We start from the raw sequence: 19,657 nt of genomic DNA on the forward strand, positions 1-19,657 counted from the left end.
ATCAAAAGTAAATACCTAATTTATGATTCAAATTTTACATTTTTGTACACTTTCAGATTGTGTTTGACCCACAGTCAGTTGTAAGCTTGTTAAACAGATATACTTTAAAAGTTTTTTTGTAAAGACAATAGTATAAATCTCAAATAAGATACTTGCTTTTGAGAGTACTTTACTTGCTGTCAAGCTCCATGAAGACAAAGTAGTATCATTACTAGAACTAATTATCTTCTTTATTATTATGCCCAATTTCATAAGCAAAGATCTTAAAGATAAAGATATAATAGGACAATATGCTCACTTGCATATTTGATCAAAAAACTAAACAGCGCACCAGTCTTCAATTCCCTTCTCTCTTCTTCTCCTCTATCCCTTTCTCCTCAGAAATGGAATGTTAGTCAGACCAAGATCCGCATCATCTCAACCATCATATTTATCCTTTTTGGCTGTGTGCTGTTTGTGGCACTGCCTGCCATCATATTCAAGCATATAGAAGGTTGGAGTGCCCTGGATGCCATCTATTTTGTGGTTATTACCTTGACCACCATCGGATTTGGTGATTATGTTGCAGGTGAGTTTTCCCTGCCCTTGACCTCCCAATTCACACACACCCTCTCTGCTAACTTCTCCAGGATCTGACATACAACAATACAACCTCTGTACATGTTTTCTGGAGCTCCCAAACAGTGGTCCACAAAGCAGGTGGCTCGAAGCAAAAGAAACCCTTTGTCTTGCTGAAGTCCAGTGAGAGAGGGGCTGGAAGAGGGTACTCTTGCTCTCCCCTGTTGGCTCCTGAAAAAAGTTCAGTCTTGGTGATTTTTGGCTTTCAGATGCCATCTTCCTCTGTCAGCTCTTGGTGGTTCTTGGGTGCCTTTTCCCTGGATCTCTCTAGCTAAGTCCCCATACCTGTCTCCTCAGAGAATAACCGTCCATAGCAGTAAAAGCCCCTGACTCCAGACTGAGTTCCCTGTGGCCAATTACAGTGCAGGGACCTCACTTTTAACCAAGGTCATGTCTGGAAAGGGGGGTATAAAGGCTCCAACATTCCTTTTTGGAAGATGCACTGCAATGTCTAACAGAGGCAGAGACCACAAAATATTGTTGTCGGCATGGGAGGCACCCCAAAAGGGGCAGCTTTTTTCTAATTCTGGGAGATTCCAATGACTGCCTGATGAGCATTTTATATTCCCAATGCATTTCAAACACCAAATTCCTGACTTCATTTCTTGTCTTGGTGCTACAAGAATTTGAGTTTGACTTAGCTTTGTTTTTTTACCTTTTATGTCTTTAGAGTAAAAGTACCTGCAACCTTATGATGATGTTCTCAAAGCTTTTAACATTTTTCCCTAAGATACTTCATTTGATTTTCAATCTCAGAACATTCTGACCTTAAGGAAAATGCCTGCATTTTATTCATGTTTTATTCCTTTTCTATAGTTTGTTTTAATGGCCACTTGTCTTTTTGTTGTACTCTTGAGTGGTACCTTCCATTTCCCTTTTTCTATTGTATTACCTTATTGCAATTATTCTATCTATAATTTTAAATAAATTGTAATCATTGGGGGAGTAATAAGGATAGAGGTGCTTTGCTGGGGATCATTTCAGCTAGACCCTAAACTTTAAGCCAGTTTTTTGAAATGAATTTTGCTTGAATTATCAGGAAATAAACCCAACTCTGGACAATTTAGCATGAATGTACTTACTATTAGTCTTCCCAGAAGTAACTCGCCAGTCTGACCCTGAGTTTAGTCTTGCTGTGGAGCAGACCTCCTTGATCCACCCCTTTCCAGTCACCCCATTTCATAAGCTTGGGAAAAGGCTGATAGTGTCATGTTCTAGGTTGCTATTGTTTTATTCATTAGTTTTGCCCAATAAAACTGTGTTTTCTGGGGAGTGGGAGTGGAGATCCTGGGAGAGGGGACATTTTCCTGCACAAAGCTTGCTTTAGTCAGAATTACTATGCATACAGTGCTCTCCTGGATGGAGGCCCACAAGAGGAGAAAGATTTCCTTTGCTGGGGGTCTTTTAGTAAGTCACACAAGGCAGAAGAATCACTTTCTTCACTCTCTGTATCTCTATAGAAGAAGTCAAGCTTTTCCCTGAAATCCCCCTTTTCCACCTTTTGCTGAAGAGGCACCATTGATTGACATAGGCTGAAGTGGCCCATGTATCAATAGATGAGTGAGCCACAGAAGTGATGCTGAAATTGGTAGTGAGGTCTGAAATCTGCTCATGCTAAGCTGCAGTCTCACTGTGCCAATAGAACTAAGAAGACCTGAGAACATCTAGGGGATACCTAGACCTCGAGTACTGAGTGTTTCTTAATACCAAAAGTCTTTTTTAAAATACGGAAGTTTATGAGAATGCATAGGATTCATTGTTTAGGTTATGACTAACACAGATTGTTGTGATTTACTTAACTATATGATGATGATTTGAATTTTACATGCATGTTGCTGGACTGACTCCATCTAGCTCACCCACACTTCCATGGCCTCTACATTTGTTTTTCATCTATTTATGTGGCTTCCCCTCACTTCACAAATGCCAGTGTTATGACACAAGACACATGTTATTTGAAACAATAGACAGAACGTTTACAGACACCTCATGTTAAGAATCGGAAAATACCAAATTAGAAATAGAAATACTTCTGAGAGGAATTCTAAAATAATATTGTATTGGTGACCACAGCATGAACTGGCTTAAGATCAAAGGGAAGAATGTTTACTGTTATTGGAAGAATGATTTTATGGAAGACAGGAAAAAAATTAACCTGCCATAAGGGATCAGCACCCCATAGCTGGAACCATTCAAATTCAGTCTTTGCTGAAGCCAATGAGTGAGTGTATTTGGTGCCAGAGGATGGCTGGGGAGGACCCTGAATCCAGTGTCAGGACACAGCACCGCAGGGGGTAGAGTGATGGGGATCACGGTCAGTGTGATGTCAATAAACATCTTTATCACTGGCTTTCTGCTGTGGTTCTCTATGAGTTCATTATTTGGATTTTAATTGCACAGTAGAACTATACCTGGCTAATAATTTGAAAAGGCATTTGTAAATGATCAGAGTGCCAGTCCTGAGAATGAGACATATCTTTGTAGGTCAGCCAACTCCTCATCTGTGGATGTGGTCTCAGCTTTCATCGTGGGGAACTGGAGCTTCTTGTGGCTCTCATGTGTCTGGACCTGCCAGACCCTCCTGCCATGGGGTACCTGGGGGTGAAAATCTGAGTGTGATGCTGCCCAGGACTGCCCAAAGAGCCAGTGACTCTCCAAGAGTCTCTGGAAAAACAAAAATTTTTGAAGGATCTCAACAAAGAATGACTTCATAACTGGACAGCTACCTGCAAAAAATGAACTCTGACCTCTGTCTAATGCCAGGCACAAAAGTCAGATCAAAGTGGATTAAAGACCTCAACATCAGACCTGAATCCATAAGGTACATAGAGGAAAATGTTCACAGAACCCTCCATGACATTGAAGCTAAAGGCATCTTTAAGGATGAAACAGCACTGACCAAGCAAGTGGAAACAAACATAAACAAATGAGACTACATTAAACTAAGAAGCTTCTGAACCTCAAAAGAAACGGTGACCAGGATACAGATAGAGCCTGCTAAAAGGGAAAGAGTATTTACCCAATACTCATCTGATAAGAGGTTAATATCTGGGCTATACAAGATACTAATAGAATTGTACAAGAAAAGAACCCTCCAACCCATAAAAAAATGGGGAGAAGAAATGAACAAAAGCTTCCTCAAAAGAAGAAATACAAATGGCCAAAGGGCACATGAAAAAATGCTCTACATCACTAATCACCAGGCAGATAAAAATCAAAAACAACAATGAGATATCATCTCACACCACAGAGACTGGCACACATCAAAAAAGAGCAATAACAACCAGTACTGGTGCGGATGTGGGGAGAAAGGGACTCTTTCATTGTTGGTGGGAATGCCAACTGGCCCAGCCTTTTTGCAAAACAACATGGGCATTCCTTAAAAAACTAGAAATTGGGCTTCCATATGGCCCTGCAATACCACTTCTGGGAATATATAAGAGGGTGCAAAAAAAAAGCACAGTAGAAATGATATCTGCACCTATATGTTCATTGTAGCACTGTTCACAATAGCCAGAATCTGGAAACAACCCAAATGCTTGAGAACAGACGATTGGTCATAGAAACTTTGGTACATCTACACAGTGGAATACTATGCAGCTGTTAGGAAAGATGAAGTCATAAAATTTGCTTATAAGTGGATGGTCATGGAGTGTATCAAGCTAAGTGCAGTGAGTCAGAAAGAGAGGGACAGACATAGAATGACTGCACTCACTTGTGGAATATAAAATATCACAACATGAGATGAACATCCAAGGACAGTAGAGACAGGGCCAGGAAGGTGGCTCCACGGTTGGAAACCTGCCTTGTGAGCTGGGGGAGAGGGCAGCTGGAATAGAGAAAGAATCACTAAGTCAGTGATGGTTGGAAGGATCGTTTGGGATGGGAGATGCATGCTGAAAGTAGATAAAAGACCAAATATGATGGCCTCTCATTATCTATATTGCAAACCATAAGTCCCATAAGTATGGGGGAATTGTCTGCCATAGAGACAGGGGGAGAGGTGGGATGGGGGGTAGGGATACTGGGGTCATTGGTGGTGGAAAATGTACACTGGGGGAGATTGGGTGTTTGATCATTGTTGATTGAAACTCAAGTTCATGGTGATTCAATTTAAAAAAAGGGGAAAAAGAAAGACTTTATACAGTTCAGAAGTGCAACCCAGAATGGCCTTTGCTTCTGGTTGCCTTGGAACCTTCAAATAAAATAGGCCCTTGGGCTAAGGTGATGGGAAACAGACCTGCTTACTTTATTGAACGTTCTTTCTTGCTGCTACATGTCACCACTGATATGGGTCTTTATTTGGATTTTTTTTATATAATGATTCTCTCTTCTTCACATCCTCATAATCTCTTTAGCAGTTGATATTGAATAGAATCTTTTGTTTGTTTTTGGCCCTCACCTGACAATTTTCAGGGCCTACTTTTTGCTCTGTACTCAGGGATCACTCCTGGTGGTGCTTAGAGGACCATCTGTGGTATCAAAAATCAAACCTCTATTGAATGCATGCAAAACAAGTGTATCCACTGTACTATCTCTCTGGCCCTGAGTATTGTTCATTTTTTTATAAAACAATAGTTCCTGTACCTTTGTTCATTTTTTAAATTTATTTATTATTATTATTATTATTTCTTTAATTATTTTTTATTTTTTATTTTATTCTTTTATTGAATCACCATGTGGAACGTTACAAAGCTTTTAGGTTTAAGTCTCAATTATACAATGCTCGAATGCCCATCCCTTCACCAGTGCACATATTCCACCACCAAGAATCACAGTATACCTCCCCCGCTCCCTCCCACCTCCCCAGCTCCCTACCCCGCATGTGTAACTGGTAAATTTCACTTTACTTTCACTTTACTTTGATTACATTCAATATTTCAACAAAAAATTCACTATTATTGATTTGAAGTTTCTCCCCCCTAAAGTCGACCTGCTGAAAAGAAAGCATTTGATAATTTGTTTTCCATTGCTGAGAATGAAGAGATATGAGGTCGAGAGGCCGCACTAGCAGCCGCATGGTTTTGGATTTCTGTATTTTAGTATTTTAGTAACTAAGTCCAGAGAAATATCTGCCAGAAATCGCAATATTCTAAGCTTGTACCTCTCAGCTACTTTATATTCCACATATGAGTGCAATCTTTCTATGTCTGTTTCTTTCTTTCTGACTCATTTCACTCAGCATGATACTTTCCATGTTGATCCACTTATATGCAAATTTCATGACTTGATGTTTTCTGACAGCTACATAGTATTCCATTGTGTAGATATACCAGATTTTCTTTAGCCAATCATCTGTTTTCGGGCACTCTGTTTTTTTCCATATTGTGGCTATTGTAAACAGTGCGGCAATGAACATAGAAATGCAGATGTCATCTCTACTATACTTTTTTGCCTCTCCAGGATATATTCCCAGGAGTGGTATTGCTGGGTCAAACTTCTCAATTTCTAACTTTTTGAGAATTGTCCATATTGTTTTCCAAAAGGGCTGAACCAGTCGGCATTCCCACCAGCAGTGAAGGAGAGTCCCTTTCTCCCCACATCCATGCCAACACCGGTTGCTTTTGCTTTGGATATTTTTGCTGGAAAAATCAGGAGGCCTTGGTCTCAGATCCTTCTCGTCAGTCTGTTGAACTGTAGATCTCAAAGAAAACAAGACTGCTCCTCCTCATCCCATCTCCCAGTGCTCCCCCCTTCTGGTTCTGAACAGGATTAGAGATCAATGAACCAAATATATATTCTTCCAACTGGGGTACTCTTAAAAGGAAACTTTAGAAAGTAATTCATAAATGTGTAGGGTATCGGTCATAATCTCAGTGTGTTGTGTTTTGTTTTGGGACCACACCTGGAGATGCTCAGGGCTTACTCCTAGCTCTGTGCTCAGAGAGCACTCCTCGAATATAGATGCAACAATGGCAGTGAGGTAACACAATAATGGAAGGCACGACTCCAGACATACAACAACAAGGCAAGTGGCCATTGAAACAAATTATAGAAAATGAGTAAAACATGAATAAAATGTGGCATTTTCTTTAAGGTCAAAAATGCTCTGAGATTAGATGCCAGGGACTGAATCTGGGCTGGCTCATGCAAGGCAAGCATCTTCCCAACTGTACTAATGTTGGGTCCCTAATATCAGTGTCATTATCAGGAGCTCAGCATGAATAACTCCTGTGGTGTCTGAGACCAGAATCCCAAATCTCAAGGATCACAGGGAATGAGCATATATCCTTACAGGGAGACATTCCACTGGGTGAGAGAACAGTACAAACATTTCTCTGAAGTTTCCTTTTATTTTTAAATTTCAGGATGTTGTGATATGACAGGGCACAGTACATTTCAAATACATTAATCAATATAGTATTTTATTTGCATGCACAAAAAAGTTTACTGTTGCTTACATAGAATCAAATGTATTTTGTGGTTGCTTGGATTTTTATGCATGAATGAGATCTTCTGGAAACTGTAAATGCTATGCTTATATTTAAGAGGAAGAGATGTTGTGTTGTAGTATCTGGCTATTTTAGGCACTGGTCTCTGCTCCTTCTAATGGTCTTTTCTTCTGTAGCAAGGGTTCAATGTGCTTGATTTAAAAAGGACATGGGAGGTCAAGGCCAATTTTTAACAGAATTTTTTTTCTTTTGCACATACATCACCATACCCCTGTTTCTAAGAGTAGTGCATGCAGAGTAACTTTAAAAGGCAGGAGAGGAAAATTAAGTTATTCACCAAAGAGCCTTTTACTTGATTTTAATGTCTATAATATACTATGGTACATTTTGTAGATGAAAGTTAAAGTTAGTGGCATAATAATACATGAAAATAAACTTTAATTCCCTACATTGGGTTTCTTAACTTTCGACATTTTATTTTTCATTTGATGGGAAGTTTGGGGCGCTGGGTGATAGAATGCTTGCCTTTTAGAATAGACACTAAATCTTCATTAAGATCTAAAATGTGACATTAGTTATATAGAAATTTGTGAAAGATTGAAATCTATAGTTCAAGCTTGCTTTTACAAGTTCTAGGTGCGTGGTTTAAAATTAAAATTACCTGGAGATTCTTCAAAAAGTAGGGCATTTGCCATGCATGTGGCTGACCTGGATTTGAGAAACCCTGTCACCCCATAAGGTCCCCTGAGCCCTCCTGAGTTCAGGAATGATCCCTGAGTGCAAAGCCAGGAGTCATCCCTGAGCACCTCTGGGTGTGGCCCAAAAAACAAACAAATATAAATATAAATAAAATTGGAGAAAAGTCAAATTATTCCCTTACTTATCACAATTCATACTTTATTTTCAAAATTAATGTCTTCTTGGGGTCAGAGTGGAGGCCTACAGCCTGAGACACACCTTCACACCCATACCTCTAGTTTAGTTTCTGCACACCAAGTTCTTAACAAGTTCTTAAAAGCACTTATTTTTACACAGTCAGTCAATTTACAGAGAAACATAAATGAGTGAAAGTGCTATGGAAGTTGATGAGTTCATAAGCAGTATCTTTGCTTTACTACTTTTCTTGTAAAAGACTAAAAAGTAGCCCCAAATTCATGAGTCCTGGGAGATCCCCATGGTTGATGTTATGAAAACACATTTTCCCTCTGACCATAAATTTACTTAATGACCTAAATCAATTTCTCTGGAATTTGCATGGTGAAAGTTACTGCAATTAGCTGATCATGAAACATTTTTTAATCTCACATTATCAAATGTTTATTAGGTAAGTCAGCTTATATGCCTTTGTTCCTCTGTCTTTTTTTTTTATTTGAACCACTATGATTAAATTGCGTTAATAACAGGACATTATGCATGCAATGTGCCAACACCACACCCTCTACCAGAATGCTCACTTTTCTCCCCTCATGTCCCAAGGACCTTTCCATCCCCCCCCCCCCCGCCAGAAATGCTGATTTCAGTAGCTAAATGAATGCTTTCCCTTCTGACTGAAAAACATGACTCATTCTTTCACTTTTAGTGCTCTGAGCTTGTTTAATGGAAAAGGATTTTTATCTTGAAGACATAAAATTTCTATTGGAAAACCCTTGCGGGTTTTTGTTAGAAAACAGCTTGTTTTAATGGAGACACCCTAGAAAACAATCCCCAGTATTGTGGCAGTTTTTCTATGTCAGGCCAGTCATTAAGATAACCATGATGGTTGGATCACAGAGTTATAATTTATCAGGGGCTTATCAGGCTAAAGGCAAGGACTTGAACAAGGAGCCTAAGGTCACAGCCAAAGATGACTCAGAAACATCACCCTGAGGCATCAGGGCATGTTAAAAAGCCATGGCAGACCAGCCGCTGGTTTATCCCTCTGTCTTCATTCTCTGGGGACAGGCTGATTCCCTGCAGCACTCAGTGGTGACTGCTCCAACTCCTGTTCCTACAGGAGTAGATGTTTGAAATTAAGGCTCAGCAGTGAAGTCAGGAGTCTTTTTCTCTTCTTGGACATGGTTCTATTTAGTAGCATGGCAAAATTCTGCAAGGGCTCTGCTTCCCCCTTGAATCAACCAGTGACTCTCAGATTGCTCACAAGAGAATGGAAAGCTAGTTGTGGGGCAAGTTGAGATTGGACCCAAATAATTCAGCCCTCCTAAGGACTCTGGACAAGGCAAGAAGTTATATAATTCTAGGATTCAGCACAGATAAATAGAAGCATCACAGATAAGGAGAAATTAAGGAAAATATTCTATCGTTGATAAATCTTCGTTGGTAAGATGGATGGAAAGTTACAACTGTTAGAGAAAAAGACTCTAGATTGCAGTATTTTGAAACTACCAGGTTAGTACTTGAGATCACAGTTGTGTAGCACATAGATGATTGTTTTCCTTCCCGATAGTGGAGAAGGAGTGACAGAGACACCAAATTCACGAGTAGCCCTAATTCACGAGTCCTAGGAAATATTCATGGTTGATGTTATAAAAACACATTTTCCATCTGACCATAAATTTACTTAATGACCTAAATGAATTTCTCTGGAATTTGGGGATCGAACCTGGGCCTCCTCCATGCAAAGTATAGGCTCAGCCCATCCTGGCCAAGGAAAAGGGCTATTTTAAGGACTTGGAAAATCCGGTAAGATTCCTGAAACCTTTGAATCTCAACCCTTCTGTGCTATTTTTATTAGCATCTGTCTTCTCTCTTAGAATGATGAGCCAAAACGTACAAGAAAGGACTTGTATGCCTGTTTCCATTGGCCACAGAGCAAATGGCAATGAGATGGTTCTTCCTGCCTAGTGGGCATGAACCAGGGGACGGGTTGGAACAGCTAGTGGGCCAAAGCTCAAGAACTCGTGGAAAAAGCTGTGGTGGAAAAAGGGGCCATGCAGGGCTGTGTGGGGAGCAAAGCGAGGGCAGAGGAATTACTTTCTTCTTAATAAACTGGAGTTTCATGCATCCATCAGTGTCCTGAATGTAGTTGGACTCAAATTATTGCTAACATCAGCCAAGAAATGTTTGAAAACATATCCTAATTTAAAAATGAAATGAACTCCTTTTACCAAATTGTCATCACATTCCAGCTCTTGTACTCTGGATAAGATTCCTCGATCAAGAAGAATTAATGTTGATATGACTCAGATATCAAAGTAAATAGGATTTGTGAGTTTTTAACACTATGCTTCTATACATTAGTGCTTTTCTACTTCATTTGAGGGCTGCTGATTTGTCCAAAAAGTGGCTGTACAGGAAGGCAATTTTTTCCTCCTGAACTGAGAATTTGCTAAGCCTGTGTGATGGAAATTTTACCCCCAATACAGGCCCCTCCCTTTTTTTATGAGGAAGCTAATTTACTCTTTTCAAACTGTGACATCCTGTTTATCAGAACAGAGACTTTAAGAAATTTTCTTGAGTCTGAACTCACTTCTGTAGTCAACATCTTGGTGAGTGATGTGTTGAGTGAGTCATGACTTATTTGGATGAAGATTTTCTGGTTTTGAAAGAGAAAGTACTTGGAAAAAATGTGTTGGGGTTTTCATTGAAATGGAAACATCTGAAAAATGGAATTTGCTAGTAAGGCTATCATATAAAAAGTTTCAGCACACATTTCACAAGGCCCTTCTGTGAATATCTATAGACTTAACCCTTGAAGCACACCTCCGGGACAAATCTTTCTTCACAGAAATAATATTTTTTTCAAATACTGGAAAATAAATTTTTATAATAAAATTTTTACAATTCTTAAGGGCATACTATTTACTTTGTATCTTATATTACTAAACATTGTTATTGATTCTATAGGGAAGTAGAAATTTGGTCTATTTTCACGATTTGCCTGGTAGAAAACTAAGACCTCTTTTACTTTGGGTTCTTTACTGTCACTGTCACTGTCATCCCGTTGCTCATCGATTTGCTCTAGCGGGCACCAATAACGTCTCTCATTGAGAGACTTATTGTTACTGTTTTTGGCATATCCAATACGCACGGGTAGCCTGCCAGGCTCTGCCGTGTGGGCTCCATACTCTCGGTAGCTTGCTGGGCTCTCAGAGAGGGGTGGAGGAATCGAACACGGGTCGGCCGCGTGAAAGGTGAATGCCCAACCGCTGTGCTATCGCTCCAGCCCCCGGGTTCTTTAATATTTAAAAATGCCATGCAAGCAGCTCAAAGTCTCATTTATACAGTGGTGTTATACTTGGCATTGTAGATTCAGAGCTGAGCAGATAGATTAAGGGCTCAGAGCACATGCCTTGGGTTTGCTGGGCCCTGAGTTTGATCCCTGCTCTTCGAGGCCTCCCACACATCTCTGGCTTGGCCCTCATGTCTCTCCTAGCCCTCAGCACTGCTGCACCCCAGCTCTGAACCTTCAGGCCTGCATCACTTGGCCAAGTATCACCTGAGTGTGTTCAGGGGTCCTGGAACCCACTACTAGGAGGCCCTGCTATGCTCTAGCTTGCTGTGAATGCATGCTTGCTATGTGTTGGGTGTTGTGAGTGTCTGGGTTGGATTTCTGCGGATTGAGTACATCCATCATCCCTCACTTTAGTCTTCTATCCTTATGCATTTGATCTGGAAATCCTTTTCCTGCAACTCAATGTTCAATCCATATGTAAAGATTCTGTTGCCTCATCTCCACCTTTCCATCCCTTCAGTGCTTGTATTCTGGTTTGAATTAGATCGGGGCCACACTTAGCTAGGTTTTCACTTACTTTGTGCTAAGTAGGCGCTTGAGGAAGGATATAGGCCACACTTACAGCTTTTCTTGCTTCCCATTGGGAAACTTGTTCTGTTTTGTTTAGTCATTGCTGTGAACTGTGCCTGACTCATCAGTTGAACTTTGTTGTAGGATCCTGGAGGAGTAAGAGAAGGTTTCCTTAAGAGCTGATTTCATGGGTTCTAGAAAAATCCACAGGACTGAAGAGAAATCACAGGGTTAAGTCACCTACCTTGAACACAGCCCACTGTGATTTGATCTCCAGCATAATATAGGGTCCCCTAAATACCTCTGGGAGTGATCCCTGAGCACAAAGCCAAGAGTCAGCCCTTAGCACTGCCAAGTGTGACCCAAGCCCTCCCTCACAACCACCCACAAACAAGAAAAATCTACAAAGATTTCAGGAATTCTGGATGGTGCAGATATTTGATTCCTTGTCAAATGATCTGCATATTGGCAAGTGCAAACCCAGATTTTCAGGAATTTTTAAACCACGGGATAGTTGGGTCATTCTGGGTATTCGGGCAACGTGCTCCAGTGTGCTTTGTTTTCTCTTGCAGGAGGCTCAGACATTGAGTACCTAGACTTCTACAAGCCCGTAGTGTGGTTCTGGATTCTCGTCGGCCTGGCTTACTTTGCTGCTGTGCTGAGTATGATTGGAGACTGGCTGCGAGTGATCTCTAAAAAGACCAAGGAGGAGGTGGGTGTGCACGCTGCCTGCTGCCAGCTTACTTTCTCTTAATCTTTTTGATGGTTTTTGGGTGCTCTTTTTTATTGTTTTCATTTATTTATTTGATATTTGCATCTTAAATTATTTAAACATTATAAAAGGGAAGGGGAGATTTCTAAGGAGGCTTGAGAGGACCCCCCCCTACCAATGATTTTTTGTCTGTCTGTTGGGCCAGGGGGTTAATCCAGGGCCATGAGACTGCTTCAGGGCTGCTCCCCCCGCCCCCCCACACACACACTTCTGCCACTTCCAGTGGTTCTGGGGTCCTCTAGGGCCTTATCTGGCATTGCTTGGGCACCATGTGTTACCAGGAGTTAAACCCGGTTGGGGTAACCCTGTACTGTCTCCTAGACCCAGTTTTAATGTTTATGCTCTGAACATTAAACTTTAAAAAATATATAATTGCAGTAACTGGTTTACAAAACTGTAGTTTTTAGGGGCAAATTTGTCCCTTTTCTAAATATTTGATGTCACATTATAGCAATCAGTGAAGTTTACTCCCTTGTGTTATGTTTATGGTTGGTATGAATTTGCTTTATAGGCTTTGGGGAAATATGAAAGTTATAATACATTTATTTTACAAGGATTTATTCAACCCTTCTAGATGTCAAATGCCAAGTTGGTCCATGCTGAGGCTAATTTGCAGTGAAAAAATTATTTAAATAGCTTCTATATTATTTATTTTCTTTGGTTTTATTTCTTTCTTCAAGGGCTCCAAGTAACTTTTTTATCACTGTATCACTGTATCACTGTCATCCTGTTGTTTATAGATTTGCTCAAATGTGTGCCAGTAATGTCTCCATTCATCCTAGCCCTGAGATTTTAGCAGCCTCTCTTTACTCGTCCTTTCCAGTGGTGCTACATTGGAGGCTCTTCCAGGGTCAGGGGAATAAGACCCATCATTGTTACTGTTTTTGGCATATTGAATATACCACGGGGAGCTTGCCAGGCTCTGCCGTGTGGGCAGGATACTCTCAGTAGCTGGCTTGGATTCTCTGAGAGGGAGAACTTGACAATAAGAAGTCTCAGTGTCTGTGTTGCAAGCCATAATGCAAAAAAGTAGAGAGAGATAGTATGGGGAATATTATCTGCCATGGAAGCAGGGGGAGGGTGGGAAAGGGGGTGTATACCGGGGATATTGGTGGTGGGGAATGTGCACTAGTGGAAGGATGGGGTTTGATTATTTTGTGATTGTAACTCAAACATGAAAGCTTGTAGCTATCTCACAGTGATTCAATAAAATTAAAAGAAAAAGAAAAAAAAGAAGTCAAGCAGCCACAAATGTGGCCACGCACTTCAGGGAGCTTTATTTTATAGTCTCTGGATCTTGGCCATTGATGGGATTACACAGCACTGGGGGCAGTTTGTGGGTGTGACTGCCTAGCTACTGGAAAATGGGGGAATTTGGGTGGAAGAGACCCAGTCCAAATCCAAGCAGGCTTGGAGATCTCAGCCCCGGGTCCCACAGACCTGGGTTCCTCTGCCGGTTCCTTCATGAATGAGGCCCATCCAAGCATGTGGAGAGTAGCCTTGAGCACAGCTGTGGCTGGGTTCCAGAGGTCTTCAGCTATTGGGACTCCACTCCGGGCAGGGAGGGAAACTCAACCTGTCCCCCTCTGAGGGGCCCAGTGAAGACAGCCAGGTGTGGGGGTAGGAGACTCCATGCCATGTAATCCCATCAACAGTTAAGATCCAGAGACTATAAAACATTTTTTATAAGAAAAAAATCCAATCAACCATGTTGGTGTCTAGATGTCAGTAGCACAGCATAAGGAATATGTGATATAGTGCCAAATTTTGTGTTTAGACAGTGAGTTTCTTTCGTGTCTTGAAACTGTGAAAGTGCACATGTATTTTCACGTGCAGATGCCCCAGTGCTGTAAGCACAATGACCACTTTCCCTGTGTTCAGATTTCAACTGTTAGAAGGAAGTTACTCTTTTACCTCATCTGTACAGCGATATATGTAGAAAGAAATGTAAAAATTCTCACCCATAAACTTTGGGAAAATTTGAAATTTCAATCTTGATCTTGAAATTTTATTGTTTGGGAATTGAATTTGTATCTTCTTATTCAAGAAGTATTAGTAGCTTCAGTATGATAGAGCGGTAGCTAATTATAAATTCTCTAGTTTTTGATTATGGGCAGAAGTCGGACAACTTGGAACCACAGTCTACAAACCATGTCCCATATTACCTTTGTTCTTTTTTTCATTCTCTTTTCATTTTATTTCTTGGGGTTCAAAGGCCAAGAAAGAAGTGTCAGAATTTTTTTGGAAAAATCCACGATGGATACAACAAACATGGATCCATTAAACAGATGACTAAAGGAGCAATAAAATAGGAAGTGGTCAGAAAAATTAGTAAAAGTTAATGTTTTTTTTTTCACTTTTCTGGAAACCCATCAAATCAATTATTAGTACCTCAGATGTCAGGTTTATTAGAGTATGCATTACCAAACACTTCTTTTCATGGGTCTCTTTCACAATTGGGAATTTAGGTAGTCAGTCTGCCCACATTAGTATATAGCCTGTCACACCAAAAAAACCTACATATTTTTATTATAAGCAAAGGAATAAGACAGTCTATTTCACATTATAGTTTAAATGTCAGGAAAATTTCTGCTTTGAAAACAATTCTAGTTAATTTGACTCAGTCTTTGTCGCTCTGTTTTTGTGTGTAAAAGAGAGATAAACATGCATACAGACACAGAGAAATTAGATGGAAACATTAGACAGAGTGTTTATTTTGACTTTAGTATACTTTAAGGGTCTTGAGATGCTAAAGGAAAAGAAATCATTAAGAAGGATATGTTTCAGATAATGTAGATAAAAACTGCTAAACTGCTTAAACCTTTCAAACCTTTTAAAAACACGAATATTTATTTCTTAATAAAATAAGAAAAAGGAATTGAACAGAATATATCACTCATAGAGAGACATTAGAAAGAGCATTGTTTTGTGAAATACACACAGGATATTTTAGGCATACTCCATATTACATAATAAGTCATAAAAGCATTATATTGTCAATCACAGTCAGAAACTTTGAAGGCCACTAAGACTCTGTAGACTAAGGAAATTTTACCTTCATGACATTGGTATCAAATATTTGATTAGAGTTTAGAAATATATATTATTAAAAATCCATGGTTTTAGGTGTTGGATTATTTGGCCCTAAGCATTAGCAGTCTAATCTGAAGTCCTAAGACAACCTGTGTGTCTGTCAGTTCTTGCCACCAACACAAAATACTGAATTGGGTGATTTCTTAGCAGAAGTTGATTTTTCACAACGTGGAAGCTGAAGTCAGACAGTGGCTGGCAGCAGGGTGGGTTTCTGGGGCTCCCCACGTTGCTTGCCCACAGTCCCTTCCTGCTGTGAGCTCAAGTCCATTCCCGTACATGTTGTTGAGAGAGCACATCAGAGCGCCTCCCTCCTGTGAGGACCCCCAGTGCTTCTGCAGTGAGACTTCCCCTTCTGACCTTTGCTCACCTGATCACTGCCTGAAGAGCCGCCTCCAGACAGAATCACATAGAAGGGAAGGAGAGGGCATCTACCTTCCGAATAAAATTTTTGGAACTCACGATCCAGGTCTTAATATCATTCTTTTCAACAAATTTCAAATGGCACAGTAACTTGCAGATGGGATAAGAAAGACAAGCTCTCTCTCACTATTTGCAGATGACATGATACTATACTTAGAGAACCCTAAAGTCTCTAGTAAAAACTCCTAGAAATAACAGTTTTGTATAGTAGAGTGACAGGTTACAAAATCAATACACAAAAGTCCATGGCTTTCCTGTCACTGTCACTGTTACTGTCATCCCGTTGCTCATTGATTTGCTTGAGCGGGCACCAGTAATGTCTCCATTATGAGACTTGTTGTTACTGTTTTTGGTATATCGAATATGCCACGGGGAGCTTACCAGGCTTTGCCATGTGGGCAAGATACTCTTGGTAATTTGCCGGGCTTCCCGAGAGGGACGGAGGAATCGAACCCGGTTCGGCTGCATGCAAGGCAAACACCCTACCCGCTGTGCTCCAGCCCATGGCTTTCCAATATGCAAATAATGAAAGAGAAGAAAGTGATACTTAAAAAAAAATTTCTGTTCACAATCGTGCCTCAGAAAATCAAGTACCTCAGAATCAGGTTAACTGAGGAGGTACAAGACCTATACAAAGAAAACTACAAAACGCTACTTCAAGAAATAAAGAAGAACATGAGGAAATGGAGACACATGCCCCTGCTCATGAATTGGGAGAATTAACATTTGTCAAGATGGCAATACTCCCCAAAGCATTATACAGATTCAATGCAGTCCCTATAAGGATATCCATGACATTTTTCAAAGAAATTGATCAAAAATTCCTGAAATTCACATGTAACAATAAACTCCCATGAGTAGCTAAAGCAATCCTTGATTAAAAAAAAAATGATGGGAGGCATCACCTTTCCCGATGTCAAACTATATTACAGAGTAGTAGTAATTAAAATTCCATGGCATTGGAATAAAGACAGACCTGCAGACCAGTAGAATTGAGTTGAATATCCAGACATACACCCTCAAATGTATGATCATTTAATCTTTGATAAGGGATCAAATAATATGAAGTGGAGCAAGGAAAGTCTTTTTAACAAATGGTGCTGGGAAAGCCGGGCAGTTTGTGTAAATATAGGAACTCAGACTTCTCTCTAATGTCATGCACAAAAATTCAGATCAAAATGGATTAAAGACCTCAGCATCAGACCATAAGGTACATGGGAAAAAAATGTAGACAAACTCCTCCATGACATTGAAGCTAAAGGCATCTTCGAAAGTGAAACACCACTGACCAAGAAATCTGTCACTGTCACTGTCATCCCATTGCTCATCGATTTGCTCTAGCGGGCACCAATAACATCTCCATTGTGAGACTTGTTACTGTTTTTGGCATATCGAATACACCACGGGCAGCTTGTCAGGCTCTCCCGTGCGGGCGAGATACTCTCGGTAACTTGCCGGGTTCTCTGAGAGGGATCGAACTTGGGTCGGCAGCATGCAAGGCAAACACCCTACCTGCTGTGCTATCACTCCAGTCTAAGCAAATGGGGAAAAAATAAACAAATTCGACTACATTAAACTAAAAAGTTTCTACACCTCAAAAATAGTGACCAAGATACAAAGACAGATAATAGAAGGGAAAATTTATTCATGCTACCCATCTATCTGATAAGGGGTTAATATCAAAATGTACAAGGCAATGGTAGAACTTTGCAAGAAAAAAAGTCCAAGCTCACCAAAAACTGGGGAGAAGAAATGAACAGAAACTTCCTCAAAGAAGAAATTAAAATGGCCAAAAGGGACATGAAATAAAATGCTCTACAGCAGGGAGACGCAAGTCAAAACAACAAGGAGATACCATCTCACACCACAGAGACTGGCATATGTCCAAAAGAACAAGAACAATCAGTGCTGGCATTGAAGCAAGGAGAAAGGGACTCTCATTCATTGTTGATGGAAATGCCTACTGTCCCAACCTTTTGGGAAAACAATATGGACGTTCCTCAAAAAACTAGAAACTGAGGTCCCATTTGGCCCAGCAGTACCACTTCTGGGAATTACCCTGGAGGCCCAAAAACACTCAGCAGAAACACCATCTGCACTTCTATGTTCATCACAGCACTATTCACAATAGCCAGAATCTGGAAACAACCCAAGTGCTCAAGAACAAATGACTGGATAAAGAAACTATGGCACATTTACATAAAGAAATACTACACAGCTGTTAGGAAAAATGAAGTCATAAAAATTGCTTTTAAGTAGATGGACATGGAGAGTATCATGCTGAAAATATCATGCTGAGAATCAGAAGGAAAGGGACATATATAGAATAACTGCATTCATTTGTAGAATATAAAAAATAATATAAGACTAATATAAAAGGTCAGGGAAAACAGGGGCCAGGAGGACTGGTCAGTGGTTGAAAGCTACCACAAATGTGTGTGTGGTAGAGGGCAGTTAGGATAGAGAAGGGATTGATGACAATAGTAGTTGAAAATTATTTGCTGGACAAGAACCAAGTATTGAAAGTGGGTAAAGGGATATACATGGTCAGAGGGAGAAAGGGAGTGGGAGAAGAAAAGGAAGAGGGACAGGAAGAAGAAGAGGGAGAGGGGGAAAGACTAAAAGTGCCTGCCATAGAGTGGGGGTCGGGAGAGAAACTGGGGACACTGGTGGTGGTGGTACAATGGTGGAGGGATGGGTGTTGTAACATTGTATGGCTGAAGCCCTATCATGAGCATCTTTGTAACTGTATATTTCATAGGATCCAGTTTTTTAAAATGTTGTGTTTTTAATAAACCAAGTGTATGCTTACAAGAAAAAGGAAAGAAAGAAATACAAGTTCTGATCCCTGCTGGAAAATGAGCTGCCTGATTCCCTACTGAGTGGATGTGATGGGCTGTCAGACATGGAGAAGCAGCAAACTTGTCTTGTCCCAGGCCTGCAGGCTGCCCTGACCCTCCTGGGGCCAATGCCTGTGATGGCAGCTGGCTCTGTGGGAAGGAGACTCATGAGGGAGAAGGTCCAAAGTGAAAGACCTTTCAGTGCTCTGCATGGTAGCCCTGTGGCTGGGGAGCTGTCACTGGGATCAGATGCATGCCTCCTAATTTATGATGCAATTTAGAGAAATGACAAAATTGGCCTGTAAATTCAACCAAGAATATGAGGAGAGACAGGAAAAGGCAATTTATGATTTATCTGTAGATTATCATTTCTACAGCTTTTATAAATAAAATATTCCTCCCCTTTTTCCAGAAGCGGAGACAAAAAGAATTAACTTCAACTTTGAAATAACTCACTAGAGGGCAGAATTAAGTGAAAAATAACCAAATACTTTATGCTTGTGACCTTGACACTGACGAGTCATGCTGACTGCTCTGTTCCTTACCAATGTGCCAAAACCTTCTGGGCTTCCAAACTTCCAAAAACTTCTTCAGTGTTCAGAATACAAGATGCTTTCTAGTTTCCTTTATGATGAATACAAATGATAAATGATTTTGATAATGAAATCCTTCATACTCAAATATAGAGTATGAGCTTTTATAAGTGATGATACTGACAGATCTGTGACTTGAATGAAAGTATTTTGGCTAATAAGCCCTAGTTTTGAGGCAAAGAGCCAAA

At 40.3% G+C, this 19,657-nt stretch overlaps 1 protein-coding gene across 3 annotated transcripts in view; it reads left to right on the top strand.

Annotated features, from left to right (window-relative positions):
• The window catches only part of KCNK2 (potassium two pore domain channel subfamily K member 2), a 214,529-nt gene that overhangs the window by 169,662 nt on the left and 25,210 nt on the right, over positions 1–19,657 (top strand). For all 3 annotated transcript variants that reach the window (XM_055144841.1, XM_004613007.2, XM_055144842.1), the window contains exons 5-6: positions 382–568; positions 12,324–12,463. In XM_055144841.1, the coding sequence (XP_055000816.1) occupies positions 382–568; positions 12,324–12,463 (327 nt within the window). The remainder of the gene's footprint in view (positions 1–381; positions 569–12,323; positions 12,464–19,657) is intronic.

The sequence above is a fragment of the Sorex araneus genome, chromosome 7 (assembly GCF_027595985.1).
Source record: "Sorex araneus isolate mSorAra2 chromosome 7, mSorAra2.pri, whole genome shotgun sequence".
Lineage (NCBI taxonomy): Eukaryota > Metazoa > Chordata > Mammalia > Eulipotyphla > Soricidae > Sorex > Sorex araneus.